The following is a 27,590-nucleotide window of genomic DNA, read 5'->3' on the forward strand; positions in this document are numbered from 1 at the left end:
CAGTCAGATGCGCAATCCGCGGCTAGTGCAGCCGTCTATCGATATTTAGATGGGTTGGTTGCAATCTCGAAATTCTGAAAACAAGGAAATCCCCGTTTACTGAAACAGTTTTATAACTAAATTATAAAATATAATTATAATTTTTTTGTAATTTGATCCAATTTTAACAGATAACATGGTTTTATATTCAATAAAATATATAGCTACATTGGCATTAAACTATCGCGCAGTTTTAATTAGCTATGGTGCCAACACCGTGTTACCCTTATCAATATGTTATCGATGCGCTGGTGCCATTGTAAACAATCATCTCTAGCAACTGGTCGCTAAATTCGCAAAATTATAGTTTGCTGTGATAACTATGATAAATACGGCCAAGTACTTTGCTCTTTTAGAGAATTTAAGGCTTAGTAAGGCTCTAGGTAAATTGGTTAACATCATATAATCATTGTAGTATCCTTAATACTAATATTTCGACAGCAAATACCGCAAATAACTCGGAGACTGCCGACGCCTTGGAAATCAATCTGCGAATTTTGGAAAAATATGCTAAACTCGAAATTGGTCAGCAATTGCATGAGCTATGCCAGGAATTTCAGTTGACAGACGATCAAGAATTTAGTATTGATCCCGATTCGGATCCTTCTATATGCTATATAATAAGATTGCAACATGTGCTACATTCGATCACGAGGAACATTAATTTCCACAGCGACGCAAAGGAGGATCTTATTTCAGTTGCGCACCTAAAACTGTGCATCCAGGCTTTACAAGAGTTATCATATTACTCGCTTCGATGCCAACTGCATGAGGATTTCTACAAATCGCCTATCTTTTGTGAGGCCCGTGGGAAACTTAAAGCTAACTTTTCATTAATGCTTCTAAGCATTCAGTTCTTTATAAATATACTGCCTATTCGACAGTTCCACATAGCCAACTCGATGGAGCTGTTGCAAAGGGATCTACTGGCGGCCATTGTGAGTCTACGTGTGCAGCAGGACTCTCCACTGCTGGATAAGGCTATAGCCTACCTTTGGCAACATGAATCGAAAGCAGATTTCTTTCGCCACATATTGCTACTTAAAGCCACACCTCTTTGCGCACCTCTGGCCCAATTATTGCATCGTCAACTCCTAGGAAAGCTTCACTTACCCCAAGGATTCGCTAGTCTTGTTGATGCCCTCCATCAAACTCCCAATGTGAGTGCTTCCAGAAATGCGGAAATTGTGGCTAGTATTGTGGCCAGAAAAGGATTTTCTCAGTTAGCGCAAGAAAAAATGATTTTCCAGTTGCTAGATTATTGCAAATTCTATCTCCAGAATGCGGACAAAATGTGCGCCGGTGTCCTATCGCTCAGAAGACTTTACGATTTAAGTGATACAAATCAAAAACTGATAGAAGAAATATTATCCAAACACTGGGAAGCGCTTTGTAACCCAGAAGACATTATTAATGGCCTTATCTTAATGGATCACCAGGAACTGTGTAATCGCATACTCATCTGGCAGCATCTCTTTTGTTCTTCAACCGTAGCTTGCTTACCTAGTAATCTACTCGTTCCTTACCTTCCATTGCTGCTCCAACTATACGATGGCCTACCAATGGAATTACCGGCGTCATCGCAGCTTTCTGCCATTATTTTGCGTTGTCTGAACAACAGAGAAATGGAAAACGAATTACCTGCGATACTCCAGAAGCTATTTAAATGGGAAGTTGAGAAGGAACCTCCTTGGAAGTGTTTAAACCCACGCATTATAATCCTGCCTTCCATGAGCACAACTCAAATTCAGGTTAAAGTAGCTCACAAAGATCATCAAGCAGATCACGATATGGGCAGAATATTGCCCGGTCTACTCACATCTAGCTCTCATCATTCCCTCACCTGCAAAGTTTTCCTCTGTCTTCTGGGCTTCATAGCTAAACAGATAAATGATAAATCTTCAGCCAGCGTCGATTTTATTTCATCAGAAGCAGAGCTCAGAGACTTTCTGCACTCCAAATACCAACTGAAGCTAGATTTGCTTATTGCTTTAAACCAAATGGTAGCCCATCAACCATTAAGAGCTCAGCTATCACAACATACCAAGGAGCTTCTACATATACTAAAAGACTTGCTTGTCCACAGATCTAGAGAGCAAGAGACCACGGATCAGATCCTACTTCTCGTTCTAAACCTTTTGCAGGAAATTCTTGAGGGCAGTGAGAATATTCAACTTTCAGAGGCCTGTAAGGAACTGAAAGAGCAACTACACCAGTTGGGTACTCAATCTGCGAACCCTCTTATCCAGCAATCTGTACAATCATTGCTTACAATAATTCACGGCGCATGGCGACCAAGTGAAGCTGTTAAAATACAACATTTTCAAAAAGCTCGGTCCCTGATAGAGGAAAAGCAATCCCACATGCAAGTGTATGGCATTCAGATGATGATTGATTTGCTGAAAAAAAGAGATCCTGCTACCTTAGCGCAGGGCCAACTTATCATAGCTTTAGCCCTGACCACTCTCAAGGATAAGGAATCCTATACCTTCCTGAATTGTGTTCGTCTCTTTGTGTCGCTTGTTCATGTAATGGAGTCCGATGTGCTGGACAAATTGAGTGATGAGTACCTATCAGAGACGGCTCACTTAGACTACCGCCTTGTAGTGGGTGAAGCTATTCTAAAAGTTGCTCAGGAGTTGGGTAAGCTATGTGCTAAACAGATAAGAATTACCCCTAAACTTTTATACTAATTCCATCCAGGTCCTCTTTGCTTTCGATACAAGGCGGTTCTTCTGAACTGCTTCATGCACGGCTCCCGGTCTCCTGTTCACGAATTCCGGATGTCAGCCTTTGCCAATCTCGCCCAGCTTTGTCGCTTGTTGGCCTTTCAAGTGCAGAACTTCTTCCACGAGTTACTCCAACTTGTTAATAGCGAATTAACCACCGGAGGATATGTTCCCTCTAAGCGTGCAGCAGTCCTGGTCTTAGCTGAACTATTAAATGGCATGGAGAACCTTCTGGATTACCAGGAAATGTTACTGCCAATTTATCGCCTTCTAAAAGCGATTGAAGCGGATGAATCCTGTGATCCTCAAATGCGTCAGCATGCTGCAAACGGTCTGAAAATTTTAAACGAAAAGTGCACAAAACTGATACAATCTGCCTTGGAGGAGAAATCATTACAGAAGCAGATTAAGGTGTTGGGCATTAAGGACGATGATTCAACTCAAAGAAAAAACCGACACATACTGGAACTGAATTAAAGGTTATCTTAGAAACCTGCACAAGTTTTAATTTTTTTTTATACACAATAGATCAACATTACAGTTTCGAAAAGAAATGCGAAAGTGGCGAATCAGTACAGACATTACTGACATAAAGGCAGAATATAGGACGTAGAGTTTTAGACTTTGGTTACATTATTTGGGATAAAGGCATCACTTGCCGATAGAGAACTCATTCTCGATCTTGTCTGCGATCATCTTTGCAATGGCCAAGCTACTAGTAGCGCCCGGCGATGGGGCGTTTCTGCAGTGGAGCACTCGCTTGGCTAGCGCTCCCGATCCTTGTCCGCGATCGAAAACAAAATCATCCACCAGATTGCCATCGAGATCCATTGCTTGGGCACGTACTCCAGCGGGACCACGCTGGATATCGTACTCCGTAATGTCCGGGATGTACTTCTGCAACGCCTTGATCTGCAGGTTAATGAACCACGATTTGGACATCTCGCTTAGCCCGAAGCCGATGTACTTGCTCGCCATCTTTACGAAGCCCGGATAGCGCAGGGCATCGAAAAGCTCGAAAAGATTTATGTCACCCCAGCTGGGAGAAGTGAGGTGTCAATCAAGTTTAAATATGAGTTCTAAGAAGACTTACGTGTAACCTTCGCGTTTCAGAGCCAGCACGGCATTTGGTCCCAGCCAGATAGATCCGTCCATTCGCGGCGTAAAGTGAACTCCCAGGAAGGGGAAACGTGGATCCGGCACCGGATAAATATTACCCTTGACCATATGCTGTTTTTCCTTGGTCAGCAGCAGGTACTCTCCACGGAAAGGCACGATGCGGGGGTCTCTGGGGCATCCAGTCTTCTCAGCCAGCAGGTCGGATTGCAAACCGCCGCAGGTTAATACGTTCTTGGTACGAACCGTTTGACCGGGCCTAGCGCCATGGATGGTCACTGGGTAGTCGGTGCCCTCCTTGGTCTCGCTAAACTTGCTGACATTGAAGTCCAGGTAGATATCACCGCCGCACTGTTTGAAATCCTGGCCATAATGCTGGGTAACCAATCCCCAGTCAACGATACCAGTGTGCGGACTGTGGAGCGCCATCACTCCCTGGCAGTAGGGTTCGATCTCCTGAATCTCGCTGCCTTCGATCATTCTCAGATCCGGCACATTGTTGGCAATGCCACGCTTCTCCAAATCCTTCAGCAGCTTCACCTCTTTCTCATCCGTGGCCACAATCAGCTTCCCGGTTTTCTTGTACGGGATCTTTTTTTCATCCAGATAAGCGTAGGCCAAATGCATGCCCTCCACGCAAAGGCGGGCTTTCAGGGTTCCAGGCTTATAGTAGATACCAGCATGGATAACGCCAGAGTTGTGGCCACTCTGGTGCTTGGCCAGCTTGCACTCCTTCTCCAGGACAGCCACTTTGAGGGATGGATGACGGAGGACAATCTCCCGGGCAGATGCGGCGCCCACGATGCCACCACCAACGACAACCAGATCATAATCTCTGAGGGAATACAAATTCAAAACATATATTTGAATTTCCCGGTAATACATTTCACATATGCTTTTCTTTGGGCTTGGCTTTAAAAGTTTTTCTAGTTAATTTCATTCCGCTTACAGTCTCAAGATAAATAAACTTAAGACTTCTAAAGTTTTTAAAAGTCAGAAAGATATATGCGAAAGAGTATGCGAAATTCGATGAAAAGTATCTAACAGGTAAGTTGAAGAACATGTTTTATGATTAGGATCATCAGCCAAGTCGATCTAGCCATATCAATATGTTCCTCCGACTGCCAGATCGCAAAAACGTCGAGATCTTGGGAACTAAAAAAGTAAGATTAAGTTTGCAGATTGCAGTGAAAAGGTATCTATATTATAAGACTAGTATTTTAGTTATTGATATGCAATAAAGCATTCAAAAGTACACACAATATACATTGCTTAACTAAACATGATTTTAAAAGAGCATTCTAAATGAAAAGAAGCTTACTCAGCTCATCTGGAGCACCAAAACTATATTCTGCAAACAATGAAGAGTTTCTTAGGATCGGAACACCCCCGAAAATGAGAGAATCTTATCGCAATCTCAAGAGACTTACCCGCAGGCCGACGAGCTGTGCTGCGATCTTTTATGGGTCGCTGTGGACTCGTTGGGCGTGGCCACGCCCACATTGAGTAGGTTCCGCCGAAGTCCCTGTACCAGCAGTCGCAGCTGAGCCATTTCTCTTTCTTTTCTGCTTTCACCACCCGCGCACGCACGTAGAATTTAGATTATTCGTCAACCCGAAAAGAAAGACCTTGCTTGACCTTGCCTTCTCCTCCGCCAACTTGTGCGTACAGCGCGCTTTCGAGCGAATCGACAGACTGAAGCCCGTGGAAGTTTTCCGTGGGGCGAGAGAAAATAAATATGCTCACGGGCCGAGCATCTGGGCGGTTTTTGGGGCCGAGGGGCGGTCATAAACGCGCTAATTGATAAGTGTGACGGATTATTGTTGAAAGGGGGTGGTTGGGGAAGGACGTGTGTGTCAGCTGTTCGGTTTGTTGATAAGATTAAATGTGACCAGCTGGCATTTTGCAAATTTTCTGTTATTTAACAATATTAGTATTTTTATTTAATTTTAAATATTTCAGATTAAACGCTCATGAAATGCTAATTACTCGACTAAAAAGCATTTACAAAAAACAAAAATATAGTTTTATCCCTAACTTTGCTCTTATTCGAAACGGAATCTTATTAAATTTGATCGCTTTAACTTTCGTTGTTAATTCAAAACTGCAAGTAAAAATACCGCTATTAACAATATGTGAGACGCATTTTCCAACACTGTACACTGCAGAAACAAAACAAAACCAGCTGATTTAGCAAACAACAGCTTGCTTACAGATGTAAACAACTGAAAGTTTGCCAATAATTATAAATGATTGGACCATAAATACCTTAAGATGCCCGCCCACTGCGCCGTGATAAATTGTAGCCATAAATATGTGCACGCTGGCAGCATTTCATTTCACAGGTAAGTGTGTTGATTTTCAATTGACAAGATTAAACAAACTATAGCTTCTTTTTTGTTAAAGATTTCCCTTCAAACGGAAGGATCTTCTACAGAAATGGAAGGAATTTACCCAGAGGAGCGGTCAGTGGATGCCCTCCAAATGGAGTGCGCTGTGCAGTCGGCACTTTGTCGATGAGGACTTCAATTGCAGCAATAATCGGAAAACGCTGAAGAAGAATGCTGTGCCATCAATTAGAGTATCGGAAGATGACTCCATAAATGGCCACATGGAACAGGTGGCCCCAAGCAATAGACCAATGCACAAGCAAACTCTCTCTAGTGCCGCCGAATCAGCAGCAACAGGTGTCAAAGCCACTTGCCGCTTTTGTGGTTCCTCGGCCACAAATTGCTCCTCGTTTGAAAAAAGTTTTGAGCTCTTTGGCATGATCCAGAAGTGCTTTCCTACGCTACAGATTCTTCAGGACGACACCTTGCCCAAGGAAATATGCCAGGAGTGCTGCCTGCAACTGGAGCGCTTTTCCCAATTCATCGATGTGGTGATGTTGGCGCAGAGTGAGTTGCAAAGAAAATACCGCCGACAACTGAAAATCAAACAGGAACCCTTGGTTCGTGTGAAACAGGAGGCCTGCGAGAGCTTGGACAATTTTTTTCCTGATGAACTGGACATGGGTTTGGAGCAAGACGACGGCTGCGATCAGCAAGAAACTGAACAAAAGTTTCAGTTCTGCGATTTCCCTATGCTAAATGCCCAAGACATTATCAACAATTGTGATATCATGGAGATTATCAATCTGGATGATCCGTATATCAATATTCCAGACGATGCGGATGTGGGACAGTCGGAGAGACTACAACCTGGAAGAACGGCTAACGAAATGCTGCAAAACGAACTCCTAACCGAAGAGCACAATTATGCGAAGGAGGAGTGGCAACTACCCCTGCATCAGTACAAAACGGAAAAGGTGGAGGGAGCGGATGCTGCGCCAGACGCCGCTCCTCCGCCTGCTGATCCGCCTCCTCTTCAGGATAATATAGGTCCTCCCTCGGCTCCCGAACCGCGCTCATGCAAGCCCATTGTGACCAACGTAAGCCAGATACCTAACCAACTGATCTGCGAGCTGCTGCCACCGCCTGCTCCTCCCACGTCGATCAAACCAAACATTGTGGTACTCAACGATAGTGTGGTCGAATCCTCGGCGGCTTTCCGGCTTCACAACTGCACCTTGTGCACTGCCAAATTTATAACAATAGATAGCTTAAATCAGCATTATGCGCACAGTCACAGTAATACCACTCCCATGGTTAGTGTTCCTCCGATGAATATAAGCCTTCCCAGCTTGACCATGAACCCTCCAATGAAAATGGAAAGCAACAGAGGTCCTGTGACCACTGAACAATCGGAATACTGGCCGTTGGAGTGGCATAATAGTCCTGTATCCAAGCAACCTAGGAAAAAGATTGATATACTGGACATGCAGAGTAGCTTCCTGCATCACAAAGACCTTATACCGACAGCCACTCAACTGTCAGAACCCGCACCTGATCCTCAACTGGTTGCAGTGACTGCTAGCTACGCTAAACTGGCTAACAGGTATCGTAAGTTGCAGCTCAAATGCAAAAAACTGAAGTCACCAAGGAAGGTGCCCAGAAAAACGTATGTTTGCCGGATGTGCAGGAAGGGATTTTCAAGGCTTAAGAACTTACACCGCCACCGTCGCCAGAAAGCACACTTCGTGAAGTTAATACCCAATTTTTCAGGACGCTGTTGTGGTTGTCTAAAGTTCTTCCGATCCCGCTTGGGTCTTCGCCAGCATATGCGGTACATATGTCAATCGTTGTCGCTCAAAAACCATCGGCGTCTGCAGAGCTTCAAGTGTCGCCACTGCCAGGCCATCGCCTTTGCCCACTGGCGCCTGTATCGTCGTCATGAACTCAATTGCAGACCCAGAAAATCCAAAACGAAGGTGCAGACGGCAATGAATTCGAAAAAGAAAGTTACGCCCACCCAAGTATTTGAGTGTAATATTTGTAGAAAATCATTTGGTTCGCTCAACGGACTCCGCCAGCACAATATCACCCACTCGACGGAGCGGCAACACAAGTGCGGCATCTGTGAGCGGGTCTTCAAGCGACGCAACGGACTGTCTCAACACATTAAGGGCTACCACCTGCAGCTCAAGCCGCACGAGTGTCCTGTTTGCCAGCATCGCTACGCCCTGAAATGCGATATGCTGAGGTGCAGGCATTCCCTCCGAAAAGGTCCAGCTGCCGGGGAGTAACAGGAAGCCCTGGAGATGACTCACGATTGGACCAGGAAATGGTATTTACTCAAGCAAATGCTTGATCTTGGAGGTAAAACCAATTTGTTTTCTAAAAAAAAGTGCGATAACACCCCACTACAATTCTCATTCCACAGATGATCTGAATCTCTATGTCAGCACTAAAACTAGTCACTCCATGGGGTACTTAGTTGGTGGTCTTCCAGTATAGCACGCAAGGTGATGAAGGGTTCGCAGCGGGAAGGAAATTGGTGCTAGTCAAGGTTACTTGCAACAAGTAATGTAAGTTAATTAAACCAATGCTTCACTGAGCAGGAACGAGGTTTTGCAATTCGGAACAACATTTTTGAAAAGGTTGGAAAAAAATAAAGGCGATTTTAAATATTTTGTATTATATACATTTATTTATTTAAATTGCAGTATAAGTTTGTAGTAAACGCTCTCTAAAAGTACGTGTATTTTCTTGTGTATTCGCATTTAACGCATTAGTATTGCTTAAATCGCTAACTTTAAACGTGAAATACTGAATCGAAACTTATTGTTTTACTTTAGACTCATCCAAACAAAAAACTAAGGTTGACTGCCCACATAGGATTAGTATGTACAAAGAAGGTTGAATTTCACGAATTGATTTGCTTAATATAACTATCAATTTTATTTTTAACAAAACTAAAACGAAGAACATAAAAATGGCACTAAAAGTACAAAATCATAAAGTAAAAAGCATACATTTTGGAGAACCATCAAGGATAAACGTAATTCAACAATGAAATTTTGCGCAACACCAAACAATAAAGTAGTTCTTAATCTAAAACATTTTAAACTTAACTAAAGGTTAACTATAAATACGCTTTTGGTATGATCGTTATTTATGTACGTATGTATGCATATGTGTGGCTAGAGTGGCTCAGTTTGGTTGGTTTTAAAAAAATATATTTTAGAAATTGGACATTATATTTGGTTACTTGATAAGTTGTTATGGGTACTTCAAAGATCCAAAACAAACATTCATTATTCAAAGATAACATTCAATTCCCAAGATGTTTTTGCCAGCAAATCGAGTTTATATATGTATGGGACGATAAGTATGAATATAATTAGAGTATGTGATGCTTGAAAAATGCTTGTACGAAGCGTATCCTCTTCTCCCGGGATTAGTTCCACATTCGATTAACCTACGCCAGATAATTACTCGTTAGCCTAAGGGGGAACCTAAATCCTCTACTGGAAGATCGCTGCCCGCTGCTGGAACTGCTGACGCCGCTGGGCCCGCTCCTCCTCCTCGCGCCGGCGCTCCTCCTGCTCCGCCCGAATTTCGTCGTGGAACTTGTTCGTCCGCAGCTGTTGCTCAATTTTCGCTTCGAAGAAGTTCTTGGCTCCGCTCACGCCCACCTGCTCCACATCGACCTCGGTGAGGCGGGCCAGCTGATTCAGCCCGGAATCGGAGTCCAGTTCCCCGGCCTGCGCCTTCCTGAAGATCAGCAAGAACTCTCGGAATGAAATCTTGCCATCGTTATCCTCGTCCACCTCGGCAATCATTTGCTTGAGTCCCAGATGGGTTTGCGGAGCGCCCAGCTTCTCCATCATGAACTTCAGCTCCTGCAGGTCTAAGAAGCCATCACGAGCCGTATCGTACCTGGAAAAGCGAAAGGTAAACAGATGCAAATCAATTAGTCAGCACTCTGGGAATCGAAAAAAAAAAAAAACGGGGAAGGGTGAGAGTGAGCACATTTGCCGCTGGTCAATGACCAACCGCAAGACACGAGACTCCCAATGTCGGGGATTAGCAATCGATAATGCAAACGTGGGTGCACTGGCGTCAGAGGTCGCGTGGCCCGATGTCTGCGAAAATGGTGGGTGGCAGGGCATTATGGTCGGCGGCCAACCCAATTTCATGCTAAATTTGCAGGCAACAGCTGCGGGCGCAATAATAGCACCCAGGAATAGAACCATAATGTGCACGACAACATGTAGTCTCAAATTTCTTCGGTTAATGGGCAGATAATCATATCGGTAACAGAACATATTAATATCAAAATATTAAATATGGTTTTTAATTGTTTTGTGACTCTGTAAAAGAGGGAGAGTGCTTTGCCTAAGTATGCGAACTCTATTCATTAGTTTGATAGAATTGATGAGAATTGCAAACATTTGTGATCCCAAGCTGTTTTAATCTGAGTTAAAAAAAAGCATTAGCTCATATATATTGGCAAGTAAACAGATACATCGCGCACAACTTGATTTTAGAGAATTTCCCTCACGATTCCCGTTCGCCATTTATCGGCAGTTCGACGACCGAAATCGACGAGTCAAGAGTTCAAACTTCCGCCAAAGTGTGGGCAGGAAATCGCGATGGAAATGTAAATAAAGCCCATTTACTATCTAATTGTGTAATATATTAAAAGAGAAAACGCAAGAAGCACGCGCTGTCGTCTGAATAAATCGCGTGTTGCTGCGGGCGGCAGATGAGCCACACTTGCCACACGAGCCACAGCATCCAATGTGGCGGAAACTAGTTGCACAGGCTCCAAACCAGCGACCTTGCGAGTTAGGCGAAGGATGCTGCTGCTGCTCACGATGATCATCGCCAGCTGAAACTAGTTAAACTAGTTAGAGCTCTTGCTAAAAATACGATCAGCTAAAGGAAGCAGCCACTTTATATGACAATATATACCCATTACCCACGATCGGCCACATGTTTGTGTACACCTTGATGTTATCCAATAGTCGCAACTTTCAGTTTCGATTTCTCGCTCGCCTAGAAGCCGCCACCTAATGACGAAATAGTATCTATTAGATTGCAGCCGCCGAGCAATGTAAGTTTCGCTTTCGTTTCATTAAAAATTGTATCCACATCGACAAATTGCGTGCTTTCGTGATTTTGCGGCAAAAGAAGGCGAGTGAAAGTAATTAGCCGCGATGCAATGAAAATTGTATCATCTCAGCCGTGTCTGCGATGATGGCTAGGTGTCACCATTGCCATCATTGCCACCATCACAGTATGGCAATTAACGACGGCCAGTGTTACGCTATCGCCTCTTTAATTAACTCCAATTGCACTCTTTTCTCCAACTTCCAGTTGCGTCAATGTGACAATTGGAGGCACTTTTGCTTTTCGCCCGCCGTTTCTGGCTTTCGTTGTTATTTTCTTTCGAATTAATCAAGGTGTTGTTGTCTGGCTTTCGTTTCGCTTCGGTTTCGGTAATCACAACAGACTCCAACTGCTCCATTCAATTAAACAAGACGCCGCTTGTGTTTATTAAATCATATTCTATCAATTTAGCAGCAGCTACAGGGGGTATTCACGTGGGTGGGACGACGGCAACAGATTGCTTAGGAATAGCAGTTGATATTACCATCAAGAACTTATTAGTGAATACACTTTTAAATCTTTTAATTAGTAAAAATAACCTAAGGGCTGTTCATATTTTGTATATATTGTACTTGATCTGAAACGAAATGTAACTGTTCCTAAATACCCACTTTATATGTTATTAGTAAGTAAGAATTTCATTTCATATTATTCGCTTCCAATTCGGTTTTCTGTGTATATTTTTCGAGCACCTGCTGTTTCTTTGTGTGGGGCAACTCCATCCGTTCCTGCCCCAACCCACAGCCTCCCCCTCGGATTTAGCCTAATTTGTATTGATTGTTTTCGTACCAATGAATCGTGCAACTTCACACTCCGAGGTTTTCGGGGGTGTTCGTATGTACATCTTTCTGCCCCATTGCATGTGGCCGGAGCTTCTAATGTTGTTGTTGTTGTGGCAGGGCCATATGCTATATGCTGTATGCTATATATGCATGCGATTTTCTTTATCGTTTTTTCGTGCACAGTTCAACAAATAACGGGGTCAGCTGGCCATTGTTATTGGTGTTGCCGTTTATGCCTGCCGCAATTTGCATCGTAAATTTGTCTATGCATGTACTTCGCCGGGCACTTTGTTAACAATTGCGGTTAAGATAATAGCAACCATTTATGTTTACAACAAATCCGACATTTTTTCACATTCTAGATATGTGAACATGCGGTTTTAGAAAGATATTCCAAATAGCAAATGTAAACATCTTCTTTAAACATTTAAATAAGCTCTTGTAGATATTTCTCTAAACCAAAGGAGCTAGTACTTCCACCCATTACTGTATCAACTGCTACTGAGTGGCGATTACTAGATTGAACAGTGGTTTTCGCTATTAGCAGCCAACTGCCTCGCACTTGCAGCTCCATTGTGAATGGAGTTCTTGTGCCCTCGATGTTCAAGTGGGCTAATGCCAAAGGCTTTGCGATTGCGATCCAAACTTCGACGCGTATGCAGTTGGCAGAGCGTTGAGTTCTTGAACTTTGCGGTAACGGTTAAAATACGCTTAAAATGCACCGCGCGTCTTCATAGGGCGGGTTTCATCATTATAGCCACATCTATTGTAGCCGATTCGAAGCGAAAAGTGTTCAAAGACAATGTCTTGCATACACAATTGAGCTTGTTTATTTCGACCGACGTTGAATGTTGAATGGCCTGGATCGTATGGATCGAATGGATGTTTTCTGTTTCGAAACCAAACATGCACCTGTGCACATGGCCTGCGCAAACACAGGTATGTAAAATTGTAAATCAATAAAAGACACGACTGGCAGGCGGCTGTGGAAGTTGTGTTTAGAGCAGCTATTTAGCGTCTGTGGTATTTCATACAGCAACTATAGTAATCATGTTCGATCTGTATCTGTATCTAACCCTTCCTTGACGACCATTCCCACTTCTAATGGGGGTCTTTGCCATCCATTTCAAATGGCTCATGAAATGGGCAGGGTATTCCCGAAATAAACCCGCCACACTTTGACATTTCGAAATTGGAGCAAGCCAAGACGACGGGAAGCGGGAAAAGAAGCGTTGCGTGGGTCGCATCTCAGATTATTTTTAGTTGCTGCAGGAAGCCAGAAACAAGAAACAGCAGCACAGCATTGAGTTCTCCTTATCGCCGCAGAAGTGAATCAAACAAACAAACTGGACAATGAACAAATGCAGTGACTAATTGCAGCAAGTCGGGGTCACCACAATGGCTGGACGATGAGTGGTGATGATGCGCCACTGGCTCGCACATAATTTGATATTTCCTCAATTGAGTGGACAACACTCGACAATGAAGCAGTAGTTGCCACTCTACATATGCTGACACACTCGTGGTCAGTCTAATAGCACTGCAGTGTGGTGTGATAAAATACTACTAAGCTATTCTATAATGCTCGTTTAAAAAGCTTTTATGGAAGAATACAAGATATCCTTTCTTGAAATTATATCCTAGAAAATCATTAATTTCTATCTTTAGCTATTAGTTTTAACTCTATGCTAGGCTAGTGACCAAACTTGTGCCGCAACCGCAGATCGCATAAAATGCAATCACAATGCGCACAATGAAGCGTCGATGGACGCGAGGTGGGGGTCCCACTGTGTCATTGGCGCTCCTTTGTCAGCTAGTTTACTGTACGTCAATTTGGTTTTTCTTTTTTTTTTATTGCGTTTTCTTTGGCGTGTTTTGTGGACATGCCAGACTGCCCGTCGCCAGCTGGATGCAATTCCACAACTGCACTTCGCAACTCGTGATTTTTGGCCAAATGCGAAAAGGTCGGGCACATGTGCGCGGAAATAATTACGAGTGGAGGCTGCAGCCGGAAATGTGAAGGGGTGTGCGATAATGCAGCACTATCGATTGCCACTAGGAAACCCGCTTTCCATCGCTGCAGATTACCGAACCCACAAGAGCAGGCATGCAAACAGCATTTGCAAACAGCCGAATTGGTGTCAATGAACCTAGGCGAATGCAAATATGCATTTGGACGAGGAGAAAGCTCTCTAAGAACGCAAGAGTCCTGCACTGCAAAGCAACCCTCGCAATAAATGATTCGAATGTACATAAGTGCAGGAGGGGCAGTCAAGGGGCTATGCCCGAGTGATAATGGGCGTTGTGGTGGCAATGGCAACTTAATTAAAGGTTCTCCTCCTCCATAAAAGTCCACACTGAAACGGATTCCTACCCTATTGTAAAGTGCGTACGAGTACGTTGCTTTTGTCCATGAACTCGAAATGCAAACTGTAACCAGAGCGACGACAGCGAACGGTACGAGTGGCATTGGCATTAATAGCACCCCCAACGGAAAACTGGGGGAAGCACAAAGCGCCTTACGCCCACAGTAGTCACTCCCTAATGGGAAGCTTTCTCTATTTGCCATCTTTGGGAAAAACAAGTTCTTTCAATTTAGCAAAGTTGTGGGGGTGTATTGAACAATTCAATGTTTTTCATAGACTGCTTGTATTTAATAGGCATTTACTCATCGTTACGTGATCAAAATAATGCTGATAGATATGGTGAATGACATTCTAGGGCTGCTCATTGATGACAATATGTGGAGAAATTGAAAAGCAAAGATATTAATAAAAACATTGACTAATACATTTTATATGCGCACTGTATTTGTTAAATGAGTAACGCGCATTTATTCGAAAATATAACATGCGCAATCGAAATACTAATAATTGAGTTATCACTGTATATGATAAAAAAATAGAATCAATTGTAACTACAGTGTAAAACGTAAGTGATTCCTTGGTGGTTGTTTTTCCAGTTTGCCAGTCATTTTTGCCTATCAACTTTGCAAACGGACGATGTAGCTACATTTAAATCAGCATAAAAGCAAGAACTACCCGCTTTGATTAAATTTGACAGACTCGCGACGCCATAAACTGCAATAATCGATTTAATTCTGCAGTTTATCGCCTCCGGAAGTTAGAGCCGTTGTATATCTCTGAATTTCAGCAGACATCCGTGCGGAAAATGGCGTATTGCGAGGGGAAAACAACAAGGAAACTACAAAGATATCGTAACACATTGCGTGAGCGATAATAAGGTTAGGCCCCAAAGTATATACATATGTGGACATAACACAGTATAAATCTAGTAAATATAGTATATATATATATATATAGTAGTATACTTTTGAAACAGGGCTTGGTCAGATCTGGACATTATCTTTTTGGGAAGTTTGAGAGGGGCAGCACTGGCTTCCTCTGGAACTGTGACGTCTCAAAACGAATTTGTTTACATTTGCATTTACTTTGATTATCGGAAGGCATGTTCGCAGAAATCCGCTCGCTCGGCTGAATCAGTGGCGAATTGTTTATACAAATTGCTTTGTAAAACGAATTCAACGCGTGACTCAGGCGGCGTTTTGCTTTCGATTCTCGAGTATATCTCATGTTTTAATTAAAACAGATCTGGTTTGAGCGCTTTAACTTGCCAGTTTAGCACATCACTTTAAGTTGCCGGACGATCCAACGTGACTGGAAATGCCAAATGGCCCGGCACAAAGGCGCTACTTCAGCCGGTTTTTCGCTCTTTCGGTTTTGTTATTATTATTACTTTAAAAATAAACCAAGAAGATCAAGCCACCCGGGGTAAATGTCTGCTGACATTTGGTCGGGTTAAAAAAAGTACTAAAGTCTACGGAGATAATTCAATAAGGTACGTGAGTAAATCTACGAGTGAATCCTCACGAAAAAATTTGTTTGCGTCTTGTAATCTTTCATGTTCGTCGAGACTAGAATACAATGTATAAAAACTTGTTTAAGAACTAAGCTGTAATGATATTCTGATATGTCGCATCAGTTTTGGAACTCATGTAAAAAGGTTTTTTACAAATATCGTTCATCTATTAAAAAAATTAAAGCTAACCAGTGTGCATGCTTTAGCGAATTTAACAAATCGGTTTTAAGATTCTAATTGCTAACTTCTGCTTTCGAGTATGCAGACTTTTGTATTTCCTCCATTGGAGACCCAAAAGAGACAATTGTATAATCAAGGCACAGCTGTTTTCTGGCCAAATCGAATCTTATAATCCATATAAGTATGTACGTACATACGTAACCCACCACATTAGCTAATCGCAGACCAAAAGTCTCTTGTCTGTCTGCCATTTGTGGCACATGCACCCAGTATTTCCCAGACGGCCTGGAGTTTTTCTTTCTGGTTTTTATCTTTTTTTTGCTGCCTGTGCATTGCTTTACAATTGCAGAACACGTTCGCATTGCCATAATGCAGGCATTTTACGTTTGGACCATTTTTTAGAGCTCAAAACTTTGGCCTACATGCATAGAAACTGATTTTTGGGGAGGAGCCAATAAGAAGGCAATAAGAAGTGACAGCTGCTTGGCGATTCTCCGCTAATCAGCTCGGATGAAACCGAGATATCTTATCAGCCTAGACAACCCTACGTGCCAACTACTTGAATTTAAATAACAATTCTAGAGATTTAATCTAACAAGCCATTGCGCAATACAGCTGCGGTTGATTGAGCGAAACCCAAGATCACTAAAACGATCCACCACAAGACTAGGAAACTGGCAAAGGAACACATTTCGTTCGCAAGGTGGCCCATCTGACGACAGTTGGCGTTGTCGGGTGGTAATGCAAAACCGTAAACAAATACAGGGGAACCTCGATAAGCCATATGGGCGCTATTTAGTCTTAAGGTCGAGCATTAGAACCTTGGAGATAAATAAAAAATGTTTCAATGAACTACGAGTATTAACGTGGGATAAGCTTTTTCCTTGCAGAACAGATCCATCCACTATAATCGAATGATGATTTTGAAAACCTACTTAAAGTTAACATGTTTTATACAACAAATAATAAACATAAAGATTGGCTTTTGCTACCAGAAAGTGCACTTAAGGAATCTCGACTGTGGTGTGATAATTGAATCCGCCTGAAAGTGTTGGGGCAGAAAACCACTTTTGACTCATGATCCGCGCGACGGGAGCACGACTTGGGAATAAGCCAGTGACTGTGACAAAACTGCTCCGCAAGTACTTGTGAGTCATGCCCCATTGCCCAGGGGGGGCAGGGGAGGGGTGGGTTGCTGCAGGAGGGGCTGCAGTAAATGCAATTTTAATGCCCATTAGGCGCATGAGTTTTATGTTGCCATCTAATGAGACGCAAATGCGGTGAGATGCCTGGGAAAGTGGCCGTTGCAGGTGAAAGGAGTGCAAAGGTTGGCGCAGACGACCTTTTGCAAATTGAAAGCCCTAACATCGGTTTGCAATCTGATTTCTGTTTCTGAATTATCTTGCATTAAAGATATACATTTACAAATGTTTGTAATGATTAGAAGTGTGTCTTATGGTTATAATTAGTACACTTATTACCTGTATTTATTTTATAATCTAGAGATGACCCTAAGCATCGTTTCTAATTATAAACTACTATTATTCCAACGGATTCTGCTCAGGTGTTTTTAAAAAAAAATTAATCAAAAGTTTGGCTCCCACTCAGAACAACTCCTTTTCGCAATATCAATATAATTTATATTGCATATAATTTAAATTGGCTCTGGACCAAGGGTTCACAAAAGTAAAGTTTGCTCGGCGGCCTTCACTTACGTATTGAAGGTCTTCTGGTAGTCCTTGATCTGGTTACGGGAGAACTCGGGGAAGTCGGTGTAGACGTTGACCACCTTGTAGGTGCGACGCACCTCGATGCCTGCCTCCTGGGACTCCATGATCTCCTGGCGCCGATTGAGGATGTGCGTCAGCTCGGAGCTGTCCGTGTTGGTGGTGCTGCTGGGGCTGTCCACGCTGTCCTTGTTGGAGGCGGAGGAGGCGTTCGAGGAAACGGACATTGTGTCGCACCTTGTTGACTCGCTTTTTAGTGTGCTGGAATTTCCCTTTCTGCCCTTTTCTGCTGCCTTCTCACTCTCTCTTCCTTTTGGCACACCCACGCAAAAAGGACCGTAAAAGAGATGTCCGGATACACACACAAATGCGGCGACGCGCCAGGAAAACACACACGGACTCGTTGCACGTAAGCTTTTGTTGAGGGGAGTGGCCCTGAGTCCTTTTTTGTCTTTGAAAAAAACAGTTGCAAGGTGCGTTTGAATTGCCGGTCTTTTTTTTTGCTGCAGGCTGGCTTTCTTATTGGACCACTGGTTTTCCGCTTTGAGCGCCGCGACTTCCGAATCTTCTGAACGCTGAGAGACGAATAGTGCGACCGTGACACTAGCGTTCAAATATACCAGCGGGCGCGGCGACATTTTTCGAGTGACCGTGTGCTGACAAATACCAAAGTCAGCTAAATTTCGAAGCAATAGGTATACATTAAGATTTCTCATGAAAATGTTTCAATTAATTCAATAATAATAATATAATAATTAATAATATCGTATATAATCATTATTTATACCAAGCTGATGAACAAACGATTTCAAATTTAACGAAAGTTTTTCTTAAGCAAAATATATAACCGAATATTTATTGTATGTTTATATAATTATAATATAATTATAAAATAAGTTGGATTACAAAATCAATATTTGTATAATATTAATGTTCTTCCCAATACAATATTTATATTTAATATTCTTAAATATATTATGGAAAAAAAGGTATACAGACAACCCTAAACTATCGGCAAAAGCTTCCAGCCCTAGGTGTGCCCGCATTTTGATAGCAATTTAGCAAAATTTTGTAGAAAATTGTACCGACTGTGATTGTAATTCGTAATTGTTCAATAAAAAAAATGGGCAGTAAACTGTTTAACAAACTCTTGCTGATTGCCGGATTTGCCAGCCTGGCACACGCTGCTTTTTCTGCTGCCCATCGTAAGTTTTCGTCACTGTTGTGGTAAATAAACTTTGGACCACTAAGTGCCGCATTTACTCCACAGATCGCACCTATTTGAGGCTGACGGAGCAGGAATGGAATAGCCTTCCATTGGACGTGAGTTTCGGGGCATTTAGATCGCTTGCATGGTTACTCACGAAAGGTTTCCCTTTGACAATCCTTAGATTATCCTACAGACCGTCATCAGTTTGGTGATTGTGATTTACAACATCATCGAGATCGTTGGCAACTTCAAGGAGATCCGCGCCACAGTGGACATGCAACAGAAAACTTGGGACACCTTGGGCAACTTCCCCTCTTTCTACTCCTTCAATCACCGTGGTCGTGCCTTGAATCCTGGCTATACGCCCCCGGAATAAGAGGCCTTTCTTTTAAGTTCTGCTATCCTTTTATTTATAGTCTCAGCAAGTTATAATATAGATAACGCTAAAGATCAGACAAATGCCAGCCTGTCATTAAGAGTATAGCAACATAAATCATCTTTAAGGAGTTGAATTCGTTCAAGTTGAAAGATAGCTAGCGCCTAGCAACAACCAAATTCCGTGACCCACATTCGAATATTTGGATATTGCGGAGCTCTTGCCTTGCAACAAGGACAATGCCTTGGCCTCCATCTCATAGCCAGCTCTTAATTCCCGGCCAGGACTATTATTACATGCCTGACTGTGACAAGTGCGACAACTGCCAAGGTGGTTACTCCTTAAGAGGCATTCGTAGTATAGCTCGGGATTGGAACGACATCCTCTTACAATTTCTTTACTGTTAACGTCAAAATACTCCAAGCAGGCCAATTCCTGATCCTCCGGCTCATTTGCTCGAAGCGGACAAGGCATAGCCGTTTGTCCTCTGGAGATCTCCTCACAGTCCTGCACTCCCCTACACTGATGACACCAAAGGCGCTCCTCCGGAAATGATCCTTTGTTGCAAAAACTTCCATCGCATGGTAGACAACTGGCCACATTTGCGGAAGCACAGCTGAAGTCCGATTTTTGGCAACCTCTTGCAGTGGTGCCGTTGTTATAGGAAACCACCACACATGGTGCAGCCGGCTCAGCGCATTCTTCGATGTATATTTCGCCAGGACTTTCCCAATTTGCACAGCCAGCTCCCGCTTGATCCGTGCTGCATTGGTAGCACCGGGTGAAATCCTTACTATTACACCCAGCGCCTTCATCGCATTCATAGCACTTGGTAATTTGAGGATTTGCCGGTGGTGCTCCACAGCCTCGTTGAATACTCCAGTTGGAGTACTCGCAGGAGAAACAGGAAGAGGCCTCAGCGGAGCTACAAGTGCTATTAGCTATAGCCGTAATATTTGTCCGGCAAAGTTCCTGATCCACGGAGTTGCATGTAAAACACTTCTGCTGCGTAATGCATCCTGCGTTGCAGTGGTCACTGGTATTACACTTTTCTAATTGCTCTACGTACGGCTCCAAATCTGTTGGAATTTTAGTAGAGCAGCCTCTGACCACTCGACTTAGTCTTCGAAAGCTAAAGCAGTACTTGTCTTCCTGTTCACCCAAAAGAACATCCTGCTGGCATTCTTCGTACAGGCTCACATTGCATCTGCCGGTGTTGACCTGAAAGAGATCTATCTTGCATCCCCGGCCGATTGCTGAATCGCAGGTGGCGCAGACTTGGGTCCAAGCTCCTTGCTCGTCATTGCAGCCATTGATGTCACACAGCTTGGCGGCAGTGGACAGCGTGTGATTGTGCTCGGAGGCACAGCCCCTGTACGCCTCTAATGAACTTATGACATCCGTGTAGCACTGATCCTCTTCCAAATGATAGCGACAGGGTTTTGGTTTTGCTGTTGGAGCCGCCACGCATTCCTGTCCAGCGCAATGATGGCACTTAAGTCGTCCCGGCGGATAGACACCCGCATTGCACAGGTTGGATGAGCAAGTCTTTGAGTAAGTCGCTCCGGTGATGGGAGTTTCTGCTCCGCAACCGCGGTATGTAATGGAGTCCACTAATTCGTGTGCGATTAATGGTATAAGAAGATTGGAGTTACTAAATATTTCAAGTATCTTTGATGTTTGAGTAAGCCCACACGGCTTGGAAACAATCAATGGACTTTAGCTTTTAAAAATTAATGAATTGCAAAAATAGATCCTATAAAATGGCTGACTAACCGTCGATTTAGAAACAATTACAAATCACATTTAGGTGCACTTACCAATGGACATGGCACACGTCAGCTGGGTAGGGCACTCCTTGTAGGGAAGAACTCCCACTTCTCCGAGGGTCTGGGAACATTCCGGCAGGGCAATGGAATCGCAGTGGTAGCAAACAATGGCAAAACAACGGCCTGCTATTAAAAAAACCACCTTTAGGTTAACAACGCATTTTTCCGTGGGAAATCGCAGGTATCTCACATCTCAGGAGGATCAGGAATAAGAGGAGCAGGTGGTGGAAGCTTGAGTGGCGATTCGTCTGCAGACCACGCATTTTGACAGCTCATAAAGAATGTAAGCCAAGAAGTGCACCTTTGTTTGCAAAATTGGAATCTCTAATCTGTTTATGACTTATCAGACAATATAACAATGAGTTGATACAGTCGAACTGGTGATAAGGATAAGCTGGAAAAAGCCATTTAACTTTAAAATAACCAAACATTATCATTAAAATAAAAAGTTACACTTGCTAAATGTGTTCTTAAATTGCCACCATGAAATCCTTACGTTAGTAGAAATGCTTGAATTTTTTTTAAAGCTTAAAATAGAGAGTTGCTTGATGTCCTAATGAAATCCTTTCGATATTGATAATTTCCCAACCACAGTTGGATGGCTACCCAACTGTATTCCGGCATATGCATAATGGTCAAAAATGTCATAACCATAATGTGCTCTGTGCCTTGACCCCATTATCGGAGTGTCCCATAGGTTCCATCGAAAGGTTCACATCATCAATAATGCAGGGCCTCGCATTTGTTGCGGGAAAGTCTGGAGCTACTCAAAAGTGTGGGTCAAGGGTCCGGCGACCGCCCCAACGTATCGATTTAATTTAGAGACCGGATAATTGCGTGACAATCAGCGGATTCGAGTACACATACCACATGTCCAGGCGGCTTAATGACCATCGACCTCAGTTGCCAGCTAAACAGGCACGGGACAGGTCGGGAATAACAAACTCATCGGTGGCCAGAACGGAGCAAATATCCATGTTTGCAGAGCTCTTCAAAACGGGGATAAACCGATAACGAAAGATACACTCTGATAAGCCCATCCACTCGGCGGGTTCAGTTCAAGATTTACTCGCCGTCCGAGTCATACGCTCTGCGAAGCTACAACCGATCGGTGACCACGATGCGGATAAGACTGCTGGTCATTTGGATTTACCTAACTGCTCTGCTTGAATGGAGCACGGCGGTAGAGGACAACATTGAAGAGGTCAGCTTAAGCGGCGGACTAGCGGGTGAAAAGTCAGAAAACTCAGGCATGGAAGCCAGTGAAAATGACACAGAATCCCTAGGACAAAGCCACTTATTTTTGAATACAACACAGAGTCCAACTGATGACCCTGAGCCTACACAGGAGGCGTCATCTAATGGAAGTCAAGTTGGGCAGGTGGGCCACCAGTCTGGAGAGGATGAGAAGGAGCCGGAAGTTGCAAGCCTAGACACTAATTCGGAAACGGATAACGAATTAGAAGGGGACAAAGAAGAGCCAGAAAAGAAATCCACCGAGAATCCCGGTGGCTCTCCGCCAACGCAAGTTCCTCAAACCGACAAAGTAGACCAACCGTCCGGTCATATGGATATTCCGGACTCGTCTTCAGAAGTGACTCCCGATACTCGCCCATCAACTTTACCAGAAGAGGTCCTGGAAACTCACCCAACCAACAAAACTGAGGAACCAGTGGGAGGATCGCCCGATTACCCGGCTGATGGGCCCCAGGAGGACACCACAACTCCACCCCCAGAAGAAACAACCTTGGCACCAACCAAGCCCCCAGTAGCTGATCCCGAACAGAAACCCCTAAGCTGCTATTCCTGCATGTTCTGCAACAAAACGATCACCAATGAAACAAAGTCAAACTGCGGCCCGATACCTGGCAAAAGGAATGGATGTCGCACCATACTGCTCATCGATCCCAATGTCGTTCCGGGGAAGAAGTACTTCCTGCATCGGGGCTGTGTATCCGAGTTAGATATGGAGCTATCTCGCTATTGCGCCGAGAATGCGAAGCTGTGTCCCACGTGCTACGAGGACAATTGCAATGTTCACAACATGACTGAGTATGAAGACAGTCCGGGATCTGCAGCAGTCACCCATCATCCGGGGGTGCTATTCCTTATCTGGAGCATCGGTTTGCTTAGCTGGCAGGTGGCTTTTTAAAAATCCACCCACGCTATTCTGAGTCATAACAATTAAAAAGTAAATGGAGATTGGCGTACTTAAAAATCGATAGGTATGACTAATACTGAAAATAGCAGATTATATCGCTGTCTGTCTAGATAAATTTGTTTATCTACCAAATACATAAGCACAATTACTTTGAATTTCTGTTACGAAACTTAATCTCTTTGCAGCGCATGGGGATTTTTTTTTTCTTTCTTAAATAGTGAAATATACTGTACTTAATATGCAAATGTATATAAAATAAACCATTTCAAGGCGAAACATTTGATGGAGAACATAACTAGTAATTATATTACTAGATAATTATTGTTCAGCAGCTGCTTAATGGATCAGGGATACTGGGAAAGGCTTTTAAATTTGGTCCCTTGAGCTCATTTCCTGAAACCATATCATTTAGAGCATATAAAATGGCTCGGCAGAACGTAGACTGCAGTTAGCCAAGTCATCGAAGCGTGTCTATGAGCACGGATCAGCGGAACCCCAATTGAATAAATCTAGAAATTAAATACGTTTTTGTTCCATTTTATCGAGAATGGGTCTGCTTTCCAATAATATTATTCTATTTACTGTACTGTCAGTTCTTGAAGTCCAGGGACTTTACCAGGAGCAACCAAGTACAGTGTTGCCCAGTTCAGTGTCCACTATGAGCACAGCCCATACCACTGGAATGGAGGAAACTTCGGCAGCTGTCGAGGAAACAACAACGCTTTCTCCGCCGGTAAGATGCCTCAGTTGTAAATTTTGCTCACCCAATGAGGGGAAAACCAGAACTAAGAAGGGCAAAAAGATGTGCCCCATAAAGTTGGGCGAAGTGAACGGTTGCGTATCTATGTACTTCAATTTCAACAGCAGTGCTGGAGGACCAGAAGGCTTTATGGTGAGAAGCTGCATTTCCGACATGGACGAGAGTTCGCGGGAGCACTGCAAGAAACATGAAGAACTCTGTGAGAGGTGTTTCGAAGACGACTGCAACTATGTGGAAATAGATAAAAATGGTTTGGCCACGAATGCAGGATCGCGAATAATATACTCAAGTCTAATGATCTTCTGTTTAGCCGGCTGGCTTTTCAGGATTGAAAAATGCAACCTTATGATTATAGATTAAGCCTGTTCAGCTTAACAATGGCAAATTGTAAGCCAACATTATGGAATTCGGCGATATCACCATGACCATGTTGACAAAATGTTACCTAAGAATGCCAATTTGCTACGAATACTTTCTGCGACATTTCCAACTTGCTTTACTAGTGCACCCAAACAAATTTCTTCGCCCTATTGTTTATATAAACTCTCATTTTGATTGTTGCAATAAATATACACATATATACAAAGTATATTATTAATGATACTGCGGTTGATAAGGCGTTGTGATTACATATATGGTTATGTATCTCGCAGCCATTTTGATAAGACCTAGCAGGCTGAAAACTCTTACCAGTAGCCATCAATGAAAACAGTTTTTTCCATGGACATAATTACTAAACTAGCGTGAAAGAGTTTTTGTTTTATTAAAATGATTTATTTGGGATTATGCAAGTATTCTTAAAATGCTTCAGCTCCTATAATTAGGTTATGTGTTTTTGTCTGTTGCTTTGTAATAGTTAACATTACTCATAGACCCAGGCACACGGTAATTTGGTTGGATCATCCAACTACGTGGAGGTGGCAGGATTACAGGGCACTGCGTAGAGCGATCACCACTCCCATCAGCATCCCGACCACGCCCACATGCCTGAGTGCGCCTGCTCCATTGAAGGGTAACTTGTTGCACATGCTCTCCGTACACGTATCGCACTGATAAACCTCCACTTTGGCGTTGCACTGGTACTGCATCTGTAGGCTGGCAGCGGTAAAACATCCTCGCACTCCAAGTTCATCTGGGGGAAAATGTTGAAAGGAAATCGTTAGGTTTTCGCTGGCATAATAATAAAGCAACTTGGGAATACCCCTTTACATTTTAAAATAAAATCTTTGAAAATTATAGCATTGATTCGCTGTGCCTAGACTTGGTACCAACTTACTCCAGACTCCGCTGTAGCATGTTCCATTGGGGCAGTCGACCACAGGGAGCGTGTCCGGACTACTGGCCGACCAGCAGCCGGTAACCTCATTGGAGATGCATGTAATGCACTTGAACTCGCCGGCAGCCACATTGCAGCCATTTTCGGAGCAGGAAGTGCAGGCATTGGTTGTGGAGCAGCCAGACTCCAAAGTGTTCAAGCACCCTCGGCTAACATTGGTTCCCGAGGTCATGGTATAACACCCGACTTCCTGATTGTACTTGGCCTGTCCGCAGGACTTCGCATCAGTTGCAACCTGTTGCGCCGCACAGTTCTCGCAAATGATACAGGAACCGGCCTCCCGTTCGTAGGTCGGACTATTGCAAAAGTCGGAATTGCAGACGAGGCAACTGGGATCGGTGCTGCCCGACGCACACTTGATTTCCGTGGTGGCCGATGTGCAGCCACGGGTCATGTTGCTCGCAGACGTTCCGGTGGTGAAGCACCCGGCATCGATTTGACTACATCCCGCGACCAAGGTATTTAAGACCGCATTGCAGTTCTCTCCTGTGCAATTATAGCACTGGCGACGATTGGCGGGGAATAGTCCCACATTGCAAAGGGATGCCGCGCATGAGGAGCACGTGGATTCCGTTCCAGCAGCACAGGGGTCACCACATTGACGGGTCACCTGGTTGCCATTCAACTGATTCACGCAGACCTGGCCAATTTTGGGGCACACTGCATTGTATTGCGTAAGCGTCACGTTGGTCGTGGCGCAATTCTCTTCGCCGAGGCACTCCTGGCACACCAAATTCACATTGCAGTTGTCTGTGTTGCAGGTCGAGCAGGATGGTAAGGTGCACGCAGTGCCAGTAGTCAAGCAGCCACGAGTTAGGGTTCCTAGTGGGATATAGAAAATCAATAACTGGATGCAAGGGAATAATGGTTCAGAGCAAAACTTTGTATGATTTCTAATATAAGCTATTCCAGATAACTTGAGACTAAGCATACAGATTCTGGTGGCGCCTACGCTGTGCAAATATGCTTTAGAACGTTGCCACGCCCACTTTAGAGCCCACAAAGCGTGCCCGTTTCCACCGATACTTCAACAGAAGGTCGAAATATGTACCTAAAACTCCCACAAGCTGACTAAGGGGTATCTGATAGGCGAGTGACTCCACTTTAGAGTTCTATTCGTTTTTAAATCGAATTATACGAAATATTTAAATCCTAGACAACAACACGAAAATAAAATGAAATGCCAAATGAGTCACATCATAAACCTTTTTTGTTTCGCACGAAATTAGAAAAGAAAATAAGGATCAATAGCTATCAAAAATAGAGATAATCGCTTATCACTTTCGGCTGCACTGATCGATAAGAGGGCCACTACCCCCGTCTAAGAATATTAAAAAGTCGGCCATGAGTCACACAAACCCACCTGCGGTAATTTGAGTATAGCACTCAGTTTCACAGGCTGTGGAAGTTTGAGTAGATGGACTCGTTAAACAATTTCCAGTGTCATTCGTCGTCGAGGTGCACGAATAGCACTCTGCAATGGCAATAATGAATTCAAGTAAATCATTTGGAAAAAACGCTCCAAAATGTGGCAACTTACGGAGGGCTAAAGTGCTGTCCAGCTGGCTGGCAATGAATGCTGCTATCACAATCATACACAGGCTGTATTCTCTCATGGCCATCGTTTTTTTTTTCTTTCTGGCTTCCCAACTGAAATATCGGACTGGTTGGATCGACCACCGTTTTCTAACTGGCTCCCTCACTGTTTGGCCATATTTTTTACCCCCATTCGCATAATCAATTTCACCTGAACTCACTAACAACTGCCAAGCTCTTCTCCGCATGCAGTGCTTATCTGCTCTACACACACATATATGTATGTACCACCGGAGGAAGTCAGTTCTCTTTTAGCTGATAACTTCAATGTCCAGGTGTGAATGTGCGAGTGTGTGTGTGTACAACGCTGTTCACATGCCATGATAGTTACCACAGGCCTGCATTTACTTCGGAGCTTTTGCGAAAGTTGAAAA

General features: G+C 43.6%; 8 protein-coding genes across 9 annotated transcripts; 4 read left to right on the top strand and 4 right to left on the bottom strand.

The window, feature by feature from the left end:
* The first annotated feature begins 306 nt into the window (after positions 1 to 306).
* Positions 307 to 3,376, top strand: LOC117141117 (transport and Golgi organization protein 6). Its single transcript, XM_033304441.1, has 3 exons — positions 307 to 422; positions 481 to 2,682; positions 2,743 to 3,376. Exons 1-3 carry the CDS (start codon positions 362 to 364, stop codon positions 3,243 to 3,245), a joined length of 2,766 nt encoding a protein of 921 aa, XP_033160332.1. The 5' UTR covers positions 307 to 361; the 3' UTR covers positions 3,246 to 3,376.
* Positions 3,242 to 5,746, bottom strand: LOC117141126 (L-2-hydroxyglutarate dehydrogenase, mitochondrial). Its single transcript, XM_033304454.1, has 3 exons — positions 5,315 to 5,746; positions 3,862 to 4,719; positions 3,242 to 3,807 (listed from the first exon to the last, which is right to left on the bottom strand). The coding sequence occupies exons 1-3, from the start codon at positions 5,434 to 5,436 to the stop codon at positions 3,420 to 3,422; spliced, it is 1,368 nt and encodes a 455-aa protein (XP_033160345.1). The 5' UTR covers positions 5,437 to 5,746; the 3' UTR covers positions 3,242 to 3,419.
* Positions 5,747 to 6,049: 303 nt separating this feature from the next.
* On the top strand, positions 6,050 to 8,904 carry LOC117138478. Its single transcript, XM_033300611.1, has 3 exons — positions 6,050 to 6,229; positions 6,291 to 8,581; positions 8,646 to 8,904. Exons 1-2 carry the CDS (start codon positions 6,159 to 6,161, stop codon positions 8,506 to 8,508), a joined length of 2,289 nt encoding a protein of 762 aa, XP_033156502.1. The 5' UTR covers positions 6,050 to 6,158; the 3' UTR covers positions 8,509 to 8,581; positions 8,646 to 8,904.
* A 231-nt stretch (positions 8,905 to 9,135) lies between these two features.
* Positions 9,136 to 18,543, bottom strand: LOC117138488 (EF-hand domain-containing protein D2 homolog). Its single transcript, XM_033300621.1, has 2 exons — positions 17,937 to 18,543; positions 9,136 to 10,144 (listed from the first exon to the last, which is right to left on the bottom strand). Exons 1-2 carry the CDS (start codon positions 18,173 to 18,175, stop codon positions 9,730 to 9,732), a joined length of 654 nt encoding a protein of 217 aa, XP_033156512.1. The 5' UTR covers positions 18,176 to 18,543; the 3' UTR covers positions 9,136 to 9,729.
* A 441-nt stretch (positions 18,544 to 18,984) lies between these two features.
* On the top strand, positions 18,985 to 19,617 carry LOC117150296 (membrane magnesium transporter 1). The gene is made up of 3 exons (XM_033317118.1): positions 18,985 to 19,153; positions 19,219 to 19,271; positions 19,340 to 19,617. The coding sequence occupies exons 1-3, from the start codon at positions 19,072 to 19,074 to the stop codon at positions 19,532 to 19,534; spliced, it is 330 nt and encodes a 109-aa protein (XP_033173009.1). The 5' UTR covers positions 18,985 to 19,071; the 3' UTR covers positions 19,535 to 19,617.
* A 42-nt stretch (positions 19,618 to 19,659) lies between these two features.
* LOC117150294 lies at positions 19,660 to 21,626 on the bottom strand. Its single transcript, XM_033317114.1, has 3 exons — positions 21,554 to 21,626; positions 21,355 to 21,489; positions 19,660 to 21,147 (listed from the first exon to the last, which is right to left on the bottom strand). Exons 1-3 carry the CDS (start codon positions 21,624 to 21,626, stop codon positions 19,676 to 19,678), a joined length of 1,680 nt encoding a protein of 559 aa, XP_033173005.1. The 3' UTR covers positions 19,660 to 19,675.
* Positions 21,627 to 22,372: 746 nt separating this feature from the next.
* Positions 22,373 to 23,775, top strand: LOC117150295 (cell surface glycoprotein 1). 2 transcript variants are annotated; one of them, XM_033317116.1, is made up of 2 exons: positions 22,428 to 22,567; positions 22,682 to 23,775. In XM_033317116.1, the coding sequence occupies exons 1-2, from the start codon at positions 22,484 to 22,486 to the stop codon at positions 23,513 to 23,515; spliced, it is 918 nt and encodes a 305-aa protein (XP_033173007.1). In that variant the 5' UTR covers positions 22,428 to 22,483; the 3' UTR covers positions 23,516 to 23,775. The 2 variants fall into 2 exon arrangements, with proteins under 2 accessions (XP_033173008.1, XP_033173007.1); XM_033317117.1 differs by having other exon boundaries at positions 22,373 to 23,775.
* A 1,263-nt stretch (positions 23,776 to 25,038) lies between these two features.
* LOC117150712 (major surface trophozoite antigen 11) lies at positions 25,039 to 27,314 on the bottom strand. Its single transcript, XM_033317727.1, has 4 exons — positions 27,161 to 27,314; positions 26,984 to 27,094; positions 25,561 to 26,442; positions 25,039 to 25,416 (listed from the first exon to the last, which is right to left on the bottom strand). The coding sequence occupies exons 1-4, from the start codon at positions 27,240 to 27,242 to the stop codon at positions 25,211 to 25,213; spliced, it is 1,281 nt and encodes a 426-aa protein (XP_033173618.1). The 5' UTR covers positions 27,243 to 27,314; the 3' UTR covers positions 25,039 to 25,210.
* Positions 27,315 to 27,590: the final 276 nt, after the last annotated feature.

Source organism: Drosophila mauritiana, chromosome 2L, assembly GCF_004382145.1.
Source record: "Drosophila mauritiana strain mau12 chromosome 2L, ASM438214v1, whole genome shotgun sequence".
In the NCBI taxonomy this organism is placed as follows: domain Eukaryota; kingdom Metazoa; phylum Arthropoda; class Insecta; order Diptera; family Drosophilidae; genus Drosophila; species Drosophila mauritiana.

Excerpts from the sequence above, each read along its gene's own strand:
- LOC117141117 (XM_033304441.1), top strand. The coding sequence starts at position 362 with ATGATAAATACGGCCAAGTACTTTGCTCTTTTAGAGAATTTAAGGCTT. Across the intron at positions 423-480 it reads AAGGCTTAGTAAGGCTCTAG|CAAATACCGCAAATAACTCG; the intron begins GTAAATTGGTTA and ends ATATTTCGACAG. Across the intron at positions 2,683-2,742 it reads AAAAGTTGCTCAGGAGTTGG|GTCCTCTTTGCTTTCGATAC; the intron begins GTAAGCTATGTG and ends AATTCCATCCAG.
- LOC117141126 (XM_033304454.1), bottom strand. The coding sequence starts at position 5,436 with ATGGCTCAGCTGCGACTGCTGGTACAGGGACTTCGGCGGAACCTACTC. Across the intron at positions 4,720-5,314 it reads CACAGCTCGTCGGCCTGCGG|AGATTATGATCTGGTTGTCG; the intron begins GTAAGTCTCTTG and ends GTATTCCCTCAG. Across the intron at positions 3,808-3,861 it reads CTGAAACGCGAAGGTTACAC|CTGGGGTGACATAAATCTTT; the intron begins GTAAGTCTTCTT and ends CACTTCTCCCAG.
- LOC117138478 (XM_033300611.1), top strand. The coding sequence starts at position 6,159 with ATGCCCGCCCACTGCGCCGTGATAAATTGTAGCCATAAATATGTGCAC. Across the intron at positions 6,230-6,290 it reads GGCAGCATTTCATTTCACAG|ATTTCCCTTCAAACGGAAGG; the intron begins GTAAGTGTGTTG and ends TTTTTGTTAAAG.
- LOC117138488 (XM_033300621.1), bottom strand. The coding sequence starts at position 18,175 with ATGTCCGTTTCCTCGAACGCCTCCTCCGCCTCCAACAAGGACAGCGTG. Across the intron at positions 10,145-17,936 it reads TACCAGAAGACCTTCAATAC|GTACGATACGGCTCGTGATG; the intron begins GTAAGTGAAGGC and ends TCGCTTTTCCAG.
- LOC117150296 (XM_033317118.1), top strand. The coding sequence starts at position 19,072 with ATGGGCAGTAAACTGTTTAACAAACTCTTGCTGATTGCCGGATTTGCC. Across the intron at positions 19,154-19,218 it reads TGCTTTTTCTGCTGCCCATC|ATCGCACCTATTTGAGGCTG; the intron begins GTAAGTTTTCGT and ends TTTACTCCACAG. Across the intron at positions 19,272-19,339 it reads GGAATAGCCTTCCATTGGAC|ATTATCCTACAGACCGTCAT; the intron begins GTGAGTTTCGGG and ends GACAATCCTTAG.
- LOC117150294 (XM_033317114.1), bottom strand. The coding sequence starts at position 21,626 with ATGCGTGGTCTGCAGACGAATCGCCACTCAAGCTTCCACCACCTGCTC. Across the intron at positions 21,490-21,553 it reads ATTCCTGATCCTCCTGAGAT|CAGGCCGTTGTTTTGCCATT; the intron begins GTGAGATACCTG and ends TTTTTTTAATAG. Across the intron at positions 21,148-21,354 it reads GACGTGTGCCATGTCCATTG|TGGACTCCATTACATACCGC; the intron begins GTAAGTGCACCT and ends CACACGAATTAG.
- LOC117150295 (XM_033317117.1), top strand. The coding sequence starts at position 22,484 with ATGCGGATAAGACTGCTGGTCATTTGGATTTACCTAACTGCTCTGCTT.
- LOC117150712 (XM_033317727.1), bottom strand. The coding sequence starts at position 27,242 with ATGGCCATGAGAGAATACAGCCTGTGTATGATTGTGATAGCAGCATTC. Across the intron at positions 26,443-26,983 it reads CTATACTCAAATTACCGCAG|GAACCCTAACTCGTGGCTGC; the intron begins GTGGGTTTGTGT and ends ATATCCCACTAG. Across the intron at positions 25,417-25,560 it reads ATGCTACAGCGGAGTCTGGA|ATGAACTTGGAGTGCGAGGA; the intron begins GTAAGTTGGTAC and ends ATTTTCCCCCAG.